The 17,467-nt window shown below is 44.6% G+C and overlaps 1 protein-coding gene and 1 long non-coding RNA gene across 11 annotated transcripts in view; one reads left to right on the top strand and one right to left on the bottom strand.

Annotated features, from left to right (window-relative positions):
• LOC143378352 (uncharacterized) overlaps window positions 1-17,467 on the bottom strand; it is a 63,562-nt gene that overhangs the window by 34,078 nt on the left and 12,017 nt on the right. The window lies entirely within an intron of this gene.
• Sls (sallimus) overlaps window positions 1-17,467 on the top strand; it is a 210,430-nt gene that overhangs the window by 181,217 nt on the left and 11,746 nt on the right. For 5 of the 10 annotated variants that reach the window (XM_076829834.1, XM_076829762.1, XM_076829771.1 and 2 more), the window contains 3 exons: window positions 70-9,864; window positions 10,192-10,217; window positions 10,300-17,143. In XM_076829834.1, coding sequence (XP_076685949.1) covers window positions 70-9,864; window positions 10,192-10,217; window positions 10,300-17,143 — 16,665 coding nt within the window. The remainder of the gene's footprint in view (window positions 1-69; window positions 9,865-10,191; window positions 10,218-10,299; window positions 17,144-17,467) is intronic. The other 5 variants (XM_076829808.1, XM_076829789.1, XM_076829799.1 and 2 more) reach the window with 3 other exon arrangements.

The raw sequence follows: 17,467 nt of genomic DNA, 5'->3' as shown, positions 1-17,467 counted from the left end.
GCGATAGAAGCAGCAGCGGGATGCCACGACACGTTAATCATATCACACTTGTTCTTGTATACATTTCAGAAACCACAGAAGCAACAGCGCAACAACATCACATTACAATCACACAACACACAATAAAACACGATACGCCACAGGAACAGCCGATCGAGTCTGATACAGAGGTAATCGAGGAGTACACAACGAAATTCAGGCGCGGGAGTACAGATGATGAGACAGCCGCGGTTAAGACAAAGAAAACGATCATACGAAAGAAGAAGCCGCGTACGGACGCGGAGGAAGACAATGTCGTCGTCATTGAGGAAGAGTTGGAGGATATTAAGCCAAAGATACCGTCGATACCAAAGAAACAGTTTATGCCTATAGAGGAGGTCACGACAACGGTGGATGTGGAGGAAATAATACCGTCGAGAATCGATGAGGCTGAAGAAGTCACGCCGAGGGAAGAAGAAAAGAAAGTAGAGGTGGAAGTAATTCAGGTTCAGGATATGGATGAGACTAAGAAGGCTGTAAGAAAGAAGGTTATTAAACGTAGAGGAAAAGAACAGCAGGTAACTGAGGAAGTTACAGTAGAAGAGGAAGGAAAGGCCCCAGTGACCAGTGTCACTGAAGCACCTGTGGAAGAAGTAGTTGAGGAAATTCTGAAGCTACTTCCTATGCCAGAGTATGCCAAACCATCTGAGGTAGAGGAAGTTCGGGAACAGGTGACGGTGACTGAAGAAGTAACGAAATTAGGTAAACCGAAAAAGACTATCAGAAAGAAGATTATTAAACGTAGAGGAAGTGAACAACAGGTAACGGAAGTAGTTACTGTCGAAGAGCAAGGAAAGGCTCCAGTGACAACTGTAACTGAAGGCCCTATTGAAGAAGTGGTTGAGGAAACAATTCGACCACTACCTACTCCAGAATTTGTCAAACCATCCGAAGTCGAGGAAGTTCGTGAACAGGTAACAGTGACTGAAGAAGTGACGAAAGTAGGAAAGCCAAAGAAGACCATAAAGAAAAAGATCATTAAACGTAAAGGAAAGGAACAGCAGGTAACCGAAGTGGTGACTGTTGAAGAGCAAGGTAAAGCTCCAGTAACCACTGTCACAGAAGGACCAGTCGAAGAAGTAGTAGAAGAGATAATAAAGCCACTGCCAGCTCCAGAACACGTGCAGCCAACGGAAGTAGAAGAAATTCGTGAACAGGTAACAGTGACTGAAGAAGTGACGAAATTAGGAAAACCGAAAAAGACCACAAAGAAAAAGATTATTAAACGTAAAGGAAGCGAACAACAGGTGACGGAAGTAGTGACTGTTGAAGAGCAAGGAAAGGCTCCAGTGACCACTGTAACTGAAGGTCCAGTTGAAGAAGTAGTCGAAGAGACACTAAAAGCACTGCCTGTCCCTGAACGTGTTAAACCAACAGAAGTTGAAGAAGTTCGCGAACAGGTAACAGTGACTGAAGAAGTGACGAAATTAGGAAAACCGAAAAAGACCACAAAGAAAAAGATTATTAAACGTAAAGGAAGCGAACAACAGGTGACGGAAGTAGTGACTGTTGAAGAGCAAGGAAAGGCTCCAGTGACCACTGTAACTGAAGGTCCAGTTGAAGAAGTAGTCGAAGAGACACTAAAAGCACTGCCTGTCCCTGAACGTGTTAAACCAACAGAAGTTGAAGAAGTTCGCGAACAGGTAACAGTGACTGAAGAAGTGACGAAATTAGGAAAACCGAAAAAGACCACAAAGAAAAAGATTATTAAACGTAAAGGAAGCGAACAACAGGTGACGGAAGTAGTGACTGTTGAAGAGCAAGGAAAGGCTCCAGTGACAACTGTAACTGAAGGTCCAGTTGAAGAAGTAGTCGAAGAGACACTAAAAGCACTGCCTGTCCCTGAACGTGTTAAACCAACAGAAGTTGAAGAAGTTCGGGAACAAGTAACAGTGACTCAAGAAGTGACGAAATTAGGAAAACCGAAAAAGACCACAAAGAAAAAGATTATTAAACGTAAAGGAAGCGAACAACAGGTGACGGAAGTAGTGACTGTTGAAGAGCAAGGAAAGGCTCCAGTGACAACTGTTGAGGAAGGCCCAGTGGAAGAAATAGTTGAAGAGACCCTGAAACAACTGCCAGGTCCAGAATATGCTAAACCGTCTGAAGTCGAAGAAGTGCGTGAACAGGTAACAGTGACTGAAGAAGTTACGAAATTAGGAAAACCGAAAAAGACCACAAAGAAGAAGATCATTAAACGTAAAGGAAGTGAGCAACAGGTGACGGAAGTAGTGACTGTTGAAGAGCAAGGAAAGGCTCCAGTGACAACTGTTGAGGAAGGCCCAGTGGAAGAAATAGTTGAAGAGACCTTGAAACAACTGCCAGCTCCAGAATATGCTAAACCATCTGAAGTCGAAGAAGTGCGTGAACAGGTGACAGTCACTGAGGAAGTTACAAAATTGGGCAAGCCAAAGAAAACCATTAAGAAGAAGATAATTAAACGTAAAGGAAAAGAGCAACAGGTGACGGAAGTAGTTACTGTTGAAGAGCAAGGAAAGGCTCCAGTGACAACTGTTGAGGAAGGCCCAGTGGAAGAAGTAGTTGAAGAGACACTGAAACCACTGCCTGTTCCTGAACGTGTCAAACCAACGGAAGTTGAAGAAGTTCGTGAACAGGTGACAGTGACTGAGGAAGTTACAAAATTGGGCAAGCCAAAGAAAACCATTAAGAAGAAGATAATTAAACGTAAAGGAAAGCAGCAGCAGGTAACGGAAGTGGTGACAGTTGAAGAACAAGGTAAGGCTCCAGTGACCACTGTAACCGAAGGTCCGATTGAAGAGGTGGTTGAAGAAATACTAAAACCACTGCCAGCTCCAGAATATGTTAAACCATCTGAAGTAGAAGAAGTTCGTGAACAGGTGACAGTGACTGAGGAAGTTACAAAATTGGGCAAGCCAAAGAAAACCATTAAGAAGAAGATAATTAAACGTAAAGGAAAGGAGCAGCAGGTAACGGAAGTAGTGACTGTTGAAGAGCAAGGAAAGGCTCCAGTGACAACTGTAACCGAAGGACCGATTGAAGAGGTGGTTGAAGAAATACTAAAACCACTGCCAGCTCCTGAATATGCTAAACCATCTGAAGTCGAAGAAGTGCGTGAACAGGTAACAGTGACTGAAGAAGTTACGAAATTAGGAAAACCGAAAAAGACCACAAAGAAGAAGATCATTAAACGTAAAGGAAGTGAGCAACAGATAACGGAAGTAGTGACTGTCGAAGAGCAAGGAAAGGCTCCAGTGACAACTGTTACGGAAGGCCCAGTGGAAGAAGTAGTTGAAGAGACACTGAAACCACTGCCTGTTCCTGAACGTGTCAAACCAACGGAAGTTGAAGAGGTGCGTGAACAGGTAACCGTGACTGAAGAAGTCACGAAATTAGGAAAACCAAAGAAGACTATCAAAAAGAAGATCATTAAACGTAAAGGGAAAGAACAGCAAGTAACAGAAGTAGTTACTGTTGAAGAGCAAGGTAAAGCTCCAGTGACAACTGTAACTGAAGGTCCTGTTGAAGAAGTGGTCGAAGAGATACTAACACCAGCTTTGGAATATGCTAAGCCATCAGAGGTGGAGGAAGTACGTGAACAAGTCACAGTAACAAAAGAAGTAACTAGAGAAGGCAAGCCTAAGAAGACCACGAAGAAGAAGATCATTAAACGTAAAGGAAAAGAACAACAGGTAACAGAAGTAGTTACAGTTGAAGAGCAAGGTAAAGCACCAGTAACAACCGTCACAGAAGGACCTGTAGAAGAAGTCCTTGAAGAAGCATTGAAGCCTTTAGTTACTCCAGAATATGTTAAACCATCGGAGGTTGAAGAAGTGCGTGAACAAGTGACTGTCACCGAAGAGGTGACCAAAGAAGGCAAACCTAAAAAGACAATTAAGAAGAAGATTATTAAACGCAAAGGAAAAGAACAAAAAGTAACAGAGGTTGTCACAGTTGAGGAGCAAGGCAAAGCTCCAGTTACAACGGTCACTGAGGCACCTACTGAAGAAGTTCTTGAAGAAACCATCAAGACACTACCTGCCCCAGAGTATGCTACACCATCTGAAGCGGAGGAGGTGCGAGAACAAGTGACTGTCACTGAAGAAATCACGAAAGAAGGCAAGCCCAAGAAGACGATCAAGAAAAAAGTAATTAAACGGAAAGGAAAGGAACAAAGAGTAACAGAAGTCGTCACAGTTGAAGAACAAGGTAAAGCTCCAGTTACAACAGTCACTGAAGCGCCCGTTGAGGAAGTTCTTGAAGAAACAATAAAATCACTACCTGCTCCAGAATATGTTAAGCCATGTGATGTAGAAGAAGTGCAGGAACAAGTAACAGTAACTGAGGAGGTAACCAAAGAAGGCAAGCCCAAGAAAATTACCAAGAAGAAGGTTATTAAACGCAAAGGAAAGGAACAACAGGTAACGGAGATTGTTACAGTTGAGGAACGCGGAAAGGCCCCACACACAACTGTTACTGAAGCGCCTGTTGAAGAAGTCGTTGATGAATTCGTAAAGATACTACCTGCTCCGGAATATGCTAAACCCTCTGAGGTAGAGGAAGTTCGAGAACAAGTCACTGTCACTCAAGAAGTCACAAAAGAAGGTAAACCTAAGAAAATCACCAAGAAGAAAGTCATTAAACGTAAGGGACAGGAACAGCAAGTAACCGAAGTTGTTACGGTTGAAGAACAAGGAAAAGCTCCAGTAACCACTGTAACTGAAGGCCCAGTTGAAGAGGTAGTAGAAGAAGCTGTAACACCGTTCCCAGCGCTGGAATATGTGAAGCCAACAGAAGTCGAAGAAGTTCGAGAACAAGTTACTGTTACGGAAGAACTTAATAGAGAAGGCAAACCAAAGAAGACCATTAAGAAGAAGATTATCAAACGCAAAGGAAAGGAACAAAAAGTGACTGAAATTGTTACTGTTGAAGAACAAGGAAAAGCTCCAGTTACAACTGTCACTGAAGCACCTGTTGAAGAGGTAGTTGATGAAACCATAAAAGCACTACCTGCACCCGAATACGCTAAACCCTCTGAGGTTGAGGAGGTCCGTGAACAAGTCACTGTTACTCAAGAAGTCACCAAAGAAGGTAAACCTAAGAAGACAACCAAAAAGAAGGTTATTAAACGCAAGGGCTCAGTACAGCAAGTGACAGAGTTCGTAACAGTTGAAGAACAGGGAAAGGCGCCTAAGACCACTGTTACAGAAGGACCTGTCGAAGAGGTAGTAGAAGAAGCACTGAAACCGTTACCAGCGCCAGAATTTGCGAAACCATCTGAAGTAGAAGAAGTTCGCGAACAAGTGACAGTCACTGAGGTGGTAACTAAGGAGGGTAAACCTAAAAAGACCACGACGAAGAAGATTATCAAACGCAAAGGAAAAGAACAGCAGGTGACAGATATTGTTACAGTTGAGGAACAAGGGAAGGCTCCTGTCACAACTGTCACTGAAGCACCTGTTGAAGAGGTAGTTGATGAAACCATAAGAGCACTACCTGCTCCCGAATACGCTAAACCCTCTGAAGTTGAAGAGGTTCGCGAACAAGTCACTGTTACTCAAGAAGTCACCAAAGAAGGTAAACCTAAGAAGACAACCAAAAAGAAGGTTATTAAACGCAAGGGCTCAGTACAGCAAGTGACAGAGTTCGTAACAGTTGAAGAACAGGGAAAGGCGCCTAAGACCACTGTTACAGAAGGACCTGTCGAAGAGGTAGTAGAAGAAGCACTGAAACCGTTACCAGCGCCAGAATTTGCGAAACCATCTGAAGTAGAAGAAGTTCGCGAACAAGTGACAGTCACTGAGGTGGTAACTAAGGAGGGTAAACCTAAAAAGACCACGACGAAGAAGATTATCAAACGCAAAGGAAAAGAACAGCAGGTGACAGATATTGTTACAGTTGAGGAACAAGGTAAGGCTCCTGTCACAACTGTGACTGAAGCACCTGTTGAAGAGGTAGTTGATGAAACCATAAAAGCGCTACCTGCGCCCGAATATGCTAAACCCTCTGAGGTTGAGGAGGTTCGCGAACAAGTCACTGTTACTCAAGAAGTCACCAAAGAAGGTAAACCTAAGAAGACAACCAAAAAGAAGGTTATTAAACGCAAGGGCTCAGTACAGCAAGTGACAGAGTTCGTAACAGTTGAAGAACAGGGAAAGGCGCCTGAGACCACTGTTACAGAAGGACCTGTCGAAGAAGTAGTAGAAGAAGCACTGAAACCGTTACCAGCGCCAGAATTTGTGAAACCATCTGAAGTAGAAGAAGTTCGCGAACAAGTGACAGTCACTGAGGTGGTAACTAAGGAGGGTAAACCTAAAAAGACCACGACAAAGAAGATCATCAAACGCAAAGGAAAAGAACAGCAGGTGACAGATATTGTTACAGTTGAGGAACAAGGTAAGGCTCCTGTCACAACTGTGACTGAAGCACCTGTTGAAGAGGTAGTTGATGAAACCATAAAAGCGCTACCTGCGCCCGAATATGCTAAACCCTCTGAGGTTGAGGAGGTTCGCGAACAAGTCACTGTTACTCAAGAAGTCACCAAAGAAGGTAAACCTAAGAAGACAACCAAAAAGAAGGTTATTAAACGCAAGGGCTCAGTACAGCAAGTGACAGAGTTCGTAACAGTTGAAGAACAGGGAAAGGCGCCTGAGACCACTGTTACAGAAGGACCTGTCGAAGAAGTAGTAGAAGAAGCACTGAAACCGTTACCAGCGCCAGAATTTGTGAAACCATCTGAAGTAGAAGAAGTTCGCGAACAAGTGACAGTCACTGAGGTGGTAACTAAGGAGGGTAAACCTAAAAAGACCACGACAAAGAAGATCATCAAACGCAAAGGAAAAGAACAGCAGGTGACAGATATTGTCACAGTTGAGGAACAAGGGAAGGCTCCTGTCACAACTGTCACTGAAGCACCTGTTGAAGAGGTAGTTGATGAAACCATAAAAGCGCTACCTGCGCCCGAATATGCTAAACCCTCTGAGGTAGAAGAAATTCGAGAACAGGTAACAGTCACACAAGAAGTAACTAATGAAGGTAAACCTAAGAAGACCACAAAGAAGAAGGTTATCAAACGAAAGGGCAAAGAACAGCAGGTGACTGAGTTTGTGACAATTGAAGAACAAGGAAAGGCACCTGAGACCACTGTTACAGAAGGTCCGTTAGAAGAAGTACTCGAGGAGGCCCTGAAACCACTACCTGCCTTAGAGTATGCTAAGCCATCTGCGGTAGAAGAGGTGCAGGAACAAGTTACAGTCACTGAGGAGGTAACCAAAGAAGGTAAACCTAAGAAAACCACCAAGAAGAAGGTTGTTAAACGTAAAGGGAAAGAACAGCAAGTGACAGAAGTAGTTACTGTTGAAGAACAAGGAAAAGCTCCCGTTACGACTGTCACTGAAGCACCTGTTGAGAAAGTAGTGGATGAAACGGTAAAGATCCTACCTGCCCCAAAGTTCGCTAAACCATCTGAAGTGGAAGAAGTTCGTGAACAAGTCACTGTGACACAAGAAGTAACTAAGGAAGGTAAACCTAAGAAAACCACCAAGAAGAAGGTAATTAAACGTAAAGGGACAGAACAGCAAGTAACAGAGGTTGTTACTGTTGAAGAGCAAGGTAAGGCTCCAGTGACCACTGTAACCGAAGGACCGATTGAAGAGGTGGTTGAAGAAACACTGAAGCCACTGCCCGCACCAGAGTATGTCGTACCAACCGAAGTGGAAGACACTCACGAAGAAGTAACAGTCACTGAAGAAGTCACTGAGGAAGGTAAACCAAAGAAGCTTAAGAAGAAAGTTATTAAACGGAAAGATGTACGAGAGGTTGTCACTGAAGTGGAGGAAACTCAAGTTCCTCAAGTTCCAACAGAAGAAACTAAGAAACCTGTTAAGCTACAGCGCATGAAGGTTACTAAATTCGAAGCTACTAAACTCGAGGTACAGGAAGTGTCCGTAGACAAGCCACAGTTCGCTCAAATTAAATTACGTAAGACACCAGTGGCGAAGCGTCCAGAGAAGAAGAAGGAGGAGAAATTCCCGCGTATTATGCTACGAAGTCGTATCACTCCCATCGAATGGCCTCCTTCCATGAAACACTTAAAAATTACGGATCTCGAACCCAACGAAATTCAAAATGGTATCGTATCTCGTAATGTCGAGGAAGCCGAGGCCCTACCAAAGCCAAAGAAAAAGGTTGTAAAGCGTTTGAAGAAGGAAATCGCAAAACTGGAGAAGCTAGATCAAGAATTCGCTGAGCTGAAAAAGGAGTTGACTTTAGAGAAACTTGAAGAGCCAGTGCCAGAAGAGAAGCCAGAACGAAAGGTGAAGAAGAAGAAAAAGCCTGAGGACAAAGTGAAAGAAGCTCTGAAGCCTCAGTTGATGAAGATCAGTATCAAAGAACAGAAACCAATCAAACCAAAGATCGAGGAACCTGCTACTCCTTTGTTCGCGCAGATTAAACTGAAGAAACCTCGTGCCACTCCAAAGAAGATCGACAAAGACGAATCAAAGTTCCCGAAGATTTTATTACGTAGTCGTATAACTCCACACGAATGGCCACCTTCCATCAAATATCCTCTCATAACTGAGCTAGAACCAAATTATGTACAAAATGCTATACTATCTCGTACAATGGAGGAAGCACTGAAGCTGAAGAAGATAAAGCGCAAGAAGATGAAGCTTCCTGAGAAGGAGCTAACGGATCTCGAAAAACTGGACCAAGAGTTTGAGGAACTGAAGAAAGTGCCATTAGAAAAGGTTGAGGATATCTCTCCCTATGAACGTCAACCAAAACCAAAAGAGATGGAAGCAGAGAAGCCTAAGAAGTTGGTGATAGGTAAAGGGAAACCTCGTCCTGCTGAGGAAGAAGAACCAGAGACCGTTAAATTAAAGAAGATTCCACAGAAAGTTCCAAGTGAGCCAGAAGAATTAGCTCCAGTTCCGAAAGGCAAGGACGAAGTGGACAAGCCTAAGAAGGAGAAAGAAGAGAAAGAATACCCCGACCTGAAGCCATTCGAGCCCTACGACGTAGACGCCATCGAAGTGGACCTCGAGGAAAGAGAAAAGCCAGAGTATCCTGAACCAGAGAAAAAACCAAGCAAGAAGGCTCCAGCCAAGAAGCCAAAGAAAGAACGAAAGACTCCAGCTCAAGAGACCGAAGCTGTTCCTATCGTGCCCGGCATTCCAAAGCCAGAGGAGCCTGAAGAAGAAGCAGACATTAAGAGGAGGATTCCTCAACGCGAGGCACCAACCGAGGAGCCAGAAGAGATCAAACTGAAACCGTGGAAGAAACGTGACGAGCCAGAGGAAAAAGAAGTGAAACCTGAAGACTATATCAAGTTCGTTCCAAAGGACGACGACATTGTCGAAACCGTTGAAGTGATTACCACTGTTACCACCGAAGAGACTCCAGAGAAGAAACAGCGAAAGATCAAGAAGAAGAAGACCACGACTAAACGTGGTGATGAGAAGCCCAAGGTTGTCGAAGAGACAACCGTGGAAGAAGAAGGCGTTGAGCCTGTCGTTACTGTTGAGGAGCTCGAGGTGGAGAAACTCGAGGTGGTACCGATCGAGACTGTTGAAAAAGCCGCGCCTGTGGAAGAGGTGAAAGAGGAAATCGTGACCAGCGAGATAGTCACCGAAGAAGGAACAAAGAGAGTGCTGAAGAAGAAACGCGTGACGAGGAAACGGGAAGGTAAAGAGCAGGTCACCGAAGAGGTGACCGTCGAAGAGGAAGGTAAAGAACCGGTAACAGCCACAATAGAACTCCACGAAGACATTACACCAGAAATACACGAAAAACCCAAACACAAAAGACCGATAAAACCCATAGCAGATGAGAAGGTACAGGAAGGTAAGCTCATTTCTTACGTATTACTACCACCATTACGTACAATTAGACGATTACAAAAACCGATTTACATATGTCTATTCGCTCTCCATGTATACGATGCGCAACAAAAGAAACAGGAAACAAAGACATCGACAAACATACTTTATACTATTATACTGTATACAGTTACCAGTGCATATATCGATGTTATTATTTGTACGCTTCGTGTTGATACCTCGTTCGTACAGTGGTCTTGTAATCCCCCCCCTAAAAAAACAGAGCTTAGTATCAATAGATACAATGTGCTCGATTAATGTACGGATTTAAAGCATTTTGTTCTTATTGCAGATGTGATGGAGAAGACGGTTCAACAGGTAAGACTGTTTATCGATCGTTTGGTAGCCATTTTGTGGGCTAATGATTGCGTAGAATTTAATTGATTCTGTTTGTTTGGAGCAGGAGGAAGTCGTCGAGGAAGTTAAGAAGGTTACGAAGAAGAAGAAGAAGCCAGTGACAGCTAAGGACGAAGTGACGGAGGAAATCGTGGAAGAAATCACGATCGAGGAGCCTGAGAAGCAAAAAGCAAAACCAGTGGTGGAGGAAGAAGAAGAGACGTTGACGATAACCGAGCACGATGTGAAGAAAGCACCGAAGAAGAAAAAGGAGGTCGTTATAAAGGAGGAGGAAGAAATCTTTGAAACCATCGAGACACCCACGCAGAAGATCATCAAGAAGAAGAGGCGCCCTATGAAAAAGGGTGAGGAGGAAGTCATTGAGGAGATCATTATAAAGCCCAGAGAAGAAGCTATTGTAATGGAGGAAGAACAAATAGTGGAAGTTATTGAGACTCCCACGAAGAAGATCGTGAAGAAGAAGAAATCTGTGAAGAAGGATGACGGTGTTCCTGAGGAGGTCGTTGAAGAAATAGTCATCGAGAAGCCGCAGAGGGAGAAAGCCAGGCCTGTTGTGGAAGAAGAAAAAGAGACGGTCGTGGTGACAGAGGTTGAACTGAAGGAAGCACCTGAGAAGCCAGTGGAAATCGTCGAGGAAGAAGAAATAGTCGAAATCGTTGAAACTCCGACAAAGAAGATCATTCGAAAGAAGCCCAAGGACAAGAAGCAGAAGGTTGTGGAAGAAGTGATACAGAAGACCACAGAAGAAGCGAAGGCTATGGAGGAACAGGAAATCGTAGAAATCATTGAAACGCCCACGAAGAAGGTTATCAAGAAGAAGAAGGCGACGATAAGGGAAGGTGAAGTGCCTGTGGAAGAAGTCGAAGAAATCGTGATCGAAAAGCCTGTAAAAGAGAAAGCTAAAGGAGACATTATTCCTAAAGAAGGCGTGGAAATCACGGAAATCATTACAGAAACGCCTGTTGAGGAGTTGCCAGAAGAGGAAGCTAAACCTGAAGAAGCCAAGCCCTCAGATGTCAAGGAAGAGAAAGCAAAGGTAATGGAGGTGGTGGTTAAAAAGGCACCAAAGAAGAAGAAGAAGCCTGTCACCGCCATTGAAGCGGAAGAGGAGGAAGAAGTCGCTGAAGAGATGAAGCCTGAGGTGCCAAAAGAAGAAAAGGCAAAACCAATTGTTACAGAGAAAGAAAGCGTTGAAGTGACTGAAGTAATTTCTGAGGTAACTACCAAGGAACTTCCTGAGAAGGTTAAACCTAAAAAGAAGAAAGCAACCGAAGTTGAAGAAACTGAAGAGAAAGTAGTGACGAAGAAGGTAACGGTGGAGGAAGCACCTAAGGAAGCTGTGCCAGCGACAGAGGAACAACCAGTTGAAGAAGTACAAGAATTCGTGCAGGAGAAGCCGAAGAAAACCAAAGCGAAGAAAGAAGTTACTCCGAAAGATAGTATCGTGACGACTGAAGTGGTAACTACGACCGCGGAGGAGTTGTTGGAGGTTGAAAAACCAAAGGAAGATACGGCTAAGGTCATCGAAGAAGAAGAAGAAATTCCTAAAGTGCAAGAGAAGAAAGTTACCGTGAAAAAGGCTCCCAAGAAGAAGCTGAAACCGACGGAAGCTGAAGAGGAACAAGTGGAAGAAGTTGTGGAGGAAATAACTGTGGAAGAACCAAAGAAGAGGAAGGCTAAGAAGACAGTCCTCCCTAAAGAAGAAATACAGACAACTGAAGTGATTCCTGAGGTTGCGGCTGAAGGCATGCCTAAGGAGAAGAAACCAAAGGAAGAACAGGCTGTTCCCGTCGAAGAAGAGAAGTTGGAAGAAGAGGCTAAGGTAACTGAGGTCTCTGTGAAGAAAGCACCGAAGGAGAAGAAGAAGAAGGAAGAACCTGTCGTGACTAATGGGGAGGTGGTTGAAGAGAAACCGAAAGAAAAGGTAATTGAAGAGAAACCGGAAGAAAAGGAGGTCCCTGTGGAGAAGCCTCAAGAGAAGGAAGTTCCTGAAGAGAAACCTAAAGAGGAAAAACCAGAAGAGAAGAAGGAAGTGAAGGAAAAGCCAAAGAAGAAGAAACTACCGGCAGAAAAGAAACCCACGGTTTCAGAAGAAGAACAACGCGAGGACAAGGTGGAAGAAATAGTGGAAGAGAAACCAAAGAAGGTGAAGGCTAAAAAAGAAATCGTTCCAAAGGACACAATAGAGACTACTGAAGTTGTCCCTGAAACCATGGCAGAAGAACTACCAACGAAGAAGCCCAAAGAGCGCAAGGCAGTGCCAGCTGAAGAGAAGAAAGAAGAAGAGGTAGAAGTAACGGAAGTTCCGGTGCAGAAGGCTCCAGAAGAAAAGGAGGAAGAGGTACCAGAGGAAAAACCTGTTGAAGCTGTTCCCGAGAAGCCGCAGGAAGCAAAGGTTGTGAAAAAGAAGAAGAAGAAGCCAGTTAAGAAGGATGAAATAGAGGAGTGGGTGGAGCCCGAATACGAACGGCCTGTATTGGAGCCAATGCCTGAGAAGATACAATGGGAACCGGCGAAAAAGAAGAAAGAGAAGAAACCACTGCCCGAGTCGCTGCAGAAATTGGTTCCAGAGAAGATAGAGAGGAAGGAAATCAAACCCACCAAATTGAAGTACTCGGAACCTGCAGAGACTGTCCAGTTTGCTGCTGTCAAGCTGAAGAAGGTGGCGGTGACGAAGAAGAAAGGAGCTGAGGAGCCAAAATTCCCGAAGATCATGCTACGCAGCAGAATCACGTTAGTCGGTGATTATCCACCAGAGTTGCAGATCCCGAAGATTACTTACATGGAAGAGAATCCTGTTCAAACAGGTATACTCTCCAGGAACGCGGAAGAAGCCCTGAAGCTCCTGAAGAGAAAGGTCAAGAAGGTGAAGCTTTCTGAAAAGGAGGTGGCAGAGCTGGAAAAATTGGATCAAGAGTTCGAGGAACTGAAGAAGGTACCTCTGGAAAAAGTAGAAGATGTATCGGTTTACGAACGACAACCGAAGAAGGCGCCAGAAGAGCCTGAAAAGCCTAAAAAACTGACTGTCGGAAAGGGTAAGGTACCAGAAGAAGAGAAGGTTGAGCCTGAGAAGGTTAAACTGAAGAAGATACCCGAAACAAAGCCAGAAGAAGTTCCAGAGCCCGTTAAGAAGCCTGTGAAGCCTGAACCAGAAGAAGAGGCCAAGCCAGAAAAGAAGAAGAAACCGAAGGTGAAACTGGAACAAGATGATTTGAAGCCATTAGACTTCGAGAGGCCAGAACTCGAGAAGTATGAGCCTGAAGAGTACGAAGAACCAGAGAAACCGAAACCTGAACCAGTTCCAAAGCCTTACCAGAAGGAGGAGAAGAAGAAACCAGATCAGGAAATTGAGCAGATTCCGTTGATAAAGGGTGAACCGAAACCACCAGAGACTGAAGAGGAGCCAGAGGTGAAGTTCCGAATACCAACGAAAGAGAAGCCAGAAGAGGAGCCAGAGAAGATAACGTTGAAAGGCTGGAAGAAAGACAAGCCAGTGGATGAAGGTGAGAAAGAGTTCCCTGCGAAGGAAGAGGAAGAATCTCCAAAGGCACCAAAAGAAGAAGCTGAAGACGTCACGATTAAACGCAAGGTGAAACCGAAGAAACCAAAAGAAAAGGCTCCTGTGGAAGAAGAAGTTACTGTTAAGAAGCCTGAAGAGGAAAAACCAGAAGAAGTTCCAGAAGTGGTCGAAGAAATTACTTTGAAGAAAGCACCAGAAAAGCCAGTGGAGGAAGCTCCTGCTGAAGTGACGATCAAGAAACCAGTCGTGGAGGAGAAAGAGGTGGAAGAAGAGGAAACAGTGACTGAGGTCACGTTGAAGAAGAAACCGACCGAAGTCGCGGAAGAGGCGGTTATAAGGAAACCAAAGAAGAAACCTGTGAAAGAGGAAGCAGCTGAAGAGGTGACAATTCAGAAGGTTATCACCGAAGAGAAAGAGAAAGAAGAAGTTACGGAAGAAGTTGTTATAAAGAAGAAGAAACCGAAAGAGAAGCCCGTTCCAGAAGAGGTAGCTGAGGAAATTACGCTGAAGAAACCAGAAGAAAAGGATGAAGTGCCAGAAGAAGTAAGTGAAGAAATAAAGAAACCGAAGAAGAAGAAACCAGTGAAAGAGGAAGCAGCTGATGAAGTCACTATTAAGAAACCCGTTGTGGAAGAGAAGAAGGAAGAAGAAGCTCCACAGGAAGTAACTTTGAAGAAAAAGAAACCAAAGGAAAAACCCGTTCCAGAGGAAGTGGCTGAGGAAGTGACGCTGAAGAAAGTGCCAGAAGAAAAGGAGAAGGTGCCAGAAGAAGTGAGCGAGCAAGTGGAACTGAAGAAACCGAAGAAGAAGAAACCTGTAGAGGAGGAAGCTGCGGATGAAGTGACTATTAAGAAGCCTGTTGTGGAAGAAAAGGAGGAGGAAGAAGTTCTAGAGAAAGTGACGTTGAAAAAGAGGAAACCAAAGGAGAAACCTGCTCCAGAGGAAGTATCGGAAGAAATTACACTGAAGAAACCAGTACCAGAAGAAAAAGAAAAAGTACCTGAGGAAGTAAGCGTGGAGTTGAAGAAACCAAAGAAGAAGAAGCCAGTGGAAGAGGAGGCTGCCGATGAAGTCACGATTAAAAAGGTTGTTGTTGAGGAACAGGAGGAAGAAGAGGTACCAGAGCAGGTGCTTCTGAAGAAGAAGAAACCCAAGGAAACGCCTGCTCCAGAAGAAGTGTCTGAAGAAATTACACTGAAGAAGCCAGCACCAGAAGAGGAAAAGAAGGTACCAGAAGAAGTGAGTCAACAGGTTGAGATTAAGAAACCGAAGAAAAAGAAACCAGTGGTTGAAGAGGCTGCTGATGAAGTTACCATCGAGAAGGTTGTTGTAGAAGAGAAGGAAGAAGAGGAAGTGCCACAGGAAGTAACTCTGAAAAAGAAGAAGCCAAAGGAAAAACCTGTTCCTGAAGAGGTAACTGAGGAAGTTTCTTTAAAGAAACCAGAGGAAAAGGAGAAGGTACCAGAAGAAGTGAGCGAACAAGTTGAGATAAAGAAACCTAAAAAGAAGAAGCCAGTAGTAGAAGAAGCTGCGGACGAAGTTACCATCAAAAAGGTTGTGGTGGAAGAGAAGGAAGAAGAGGAGGTGCCACAGGAAGTAACTCTGAAAAAGAGGAAACCAAAGGAAAAGCCAGTTCCTGAAGAGGTGACTGAAGAAGTCACTCTAAAGAAACCAGAAGAAGAAGAGAAGGCACCAGAAGAAGTGAGCGAACAAGTTGAGATAAAGAAACCTAAGAAGAAGAAGCCAGTAGTAGAAGAGGCTGCTGACGAAGTTACCATCAAGAAGGTTGTGGTCGAAGAGAAGGAAGAAGAGGAGGTGCCACAGGAAGTAACTCTGAAAAAGAGGAAACCAAAGGAAAAGCCAGTTCCTGAAGAGGTGACTGAAGAAGTAACTCTAAAGAAACCAGAGGAAAAAGAGAAAGCACCAGAAGAAGTGAGCGAACAAGTTGAGATAAAGAAACCTAAGAAGAAGAAGCCAGTAGTAGAAGAGGCAGCTGACGAAGTTACCATCAAGAAAGTTGTGGTCGAAGAGAAGGAAGAAGAGGAGGTGCCACAGGAAGTAACTCTGAAAAAGAGGAAACCAAAGGAAAAGCCAGTTCCTGAAGAGGTGACTGAAGAAGTCACTCTAAAGAAACCAGAGGAAAAAGAGAAAGCACCAGAAGAAGTGAGCGAACAAGTTGAGATAAAGAAACCTAAGAAGAAGAAGCCAGTCGTAGAGGAGGCTGCTGACGAAGTCACCATCAAGAAGGTTGTTGTAGAAGAGAAGGAGGAGGAGGAAGCTCCGGAGGAAGTAACTCTGAAGAAGAGGAAACCAAAGGAGAAGCCTGTTCCTGAAGAGGTAACAGAAGAAGTCACTCTAAAGAAACCAGTACCAGAAGACAAAGAAACGGCACCGGAAGAAGTTAGCGAGAAAGTGGAATTGAAGAAACCGAAGAAGAAGAAGCCAGTGATAGAAGAAGCTGCCGATGAGGTCACGATCAAGAAAGTGGTACCCACGGAGGAGGAAGAATCGCCCGAACAAGTGACAATCAAGAAAAAGAAGAAGCCGGAGAAGAAACCCAGCATCACAGAAGAAGTCGAGGAAACTGCAGTGACGATAAAGAAAGCTCGTGCTCCCGAAAAACCCGCGGAGGACGAAGAGGTGTCAACCGATGTGCAAATAAAGAAGAAAAAGCCAGCACGAATGGTCGAAGAAGAGGCAGCCGAAGAGCTAACCATCCAAAGGATCGAAGAGGTGGAACAACCGGAAGAAGAAGAAGAGATCCACGAATTCACTTTCAAACGAAAGCCACCGAAGCTGGCTCCCAAACCAATCGAAGAAATTTACGAGGATGTCACTATTCGGAAGTTACGACCAAAGAAGAAGCCCAGGCCAGACATCAAAGAGGTGACGGACGCTGAGAATGTAACATTCAGGCCACGCAGCACGAAGACCAAGGAGGACGTGGAGCAGGAGTTCAAGATCTCATTGAACACGTACGAAGAAGAAGATATCTCGATGTCTGGCAAGGTTCGTTTGAAACAAAAGAAGAAGCCGATGACGTACTCGGAGGAGACTGGGGAGGAGACGATCAGGATTATGCAGGAAGTGGAGGACGATTCTGGTCCGATCATAGAAGAGATCGTGGATGAGTCGGACGAGGAAGCCAAGGACGAGTACAGCATCGAAGAGCTAGAGACTGACGAAATGAGGCTGCCGTTGAGGAGGAGGAAGAAGAAGGTACCCAGACCGTATTCAGTGGAGGACATCGAAGAAGGTGACGTGAACCTGAAGCTGAAGCGCGAGAGGAAGTACTCGATCGAGGAAACCGACGAGTCGCTGGCGTTGAAGCTGAAGAGCAAGAGACGCGTATCCACCTACGACGAAGGTTCGACAGAATTTCTCCGTTGTTGCTTTCGCAGATAACACCTAATCTGGAGTAACATGCTTTCAGCTAAAGTAGAGATTAACGGTTGGTCGTCAGACAGCCAGTGTTTAGTGAGTATGCTTGCCCCATCACGTCCCCGTGCCTACTCAATCGAATATCTTCACCCGACTCTTCCTGCTTCTTGATCCACTGCGAATGAAAAGCATATCGGTACTCCGTATAACGTACAGCAATTAGAAAACGCCAACGAAACATGTCCGATAAAGAACTTGTCGCGACGCTTATCGGTCGGCGATGCTCACTCGGTGCTACCGGGCGTAATTA

The sequence above is a fragment of the Andrena cerasifolii genome, chromosome 1 (genome assembly GCF_050908995.1).
Source record: "Andrena cerasifolii isolate SP2316 chromosome 1, iyAndCera1_principal, whole genome shotgun sequence".
NCBI lineage: Eukaryota > Metazoa > Arthropoda > Insecta > Hymenoptera > Andrenidae > Andrena > Andrena cerasifolii.
Note: the sequence above shows the minus strand (reverse complement) of the source record. Positions and strands in the feature narration are given on the sequence as shown.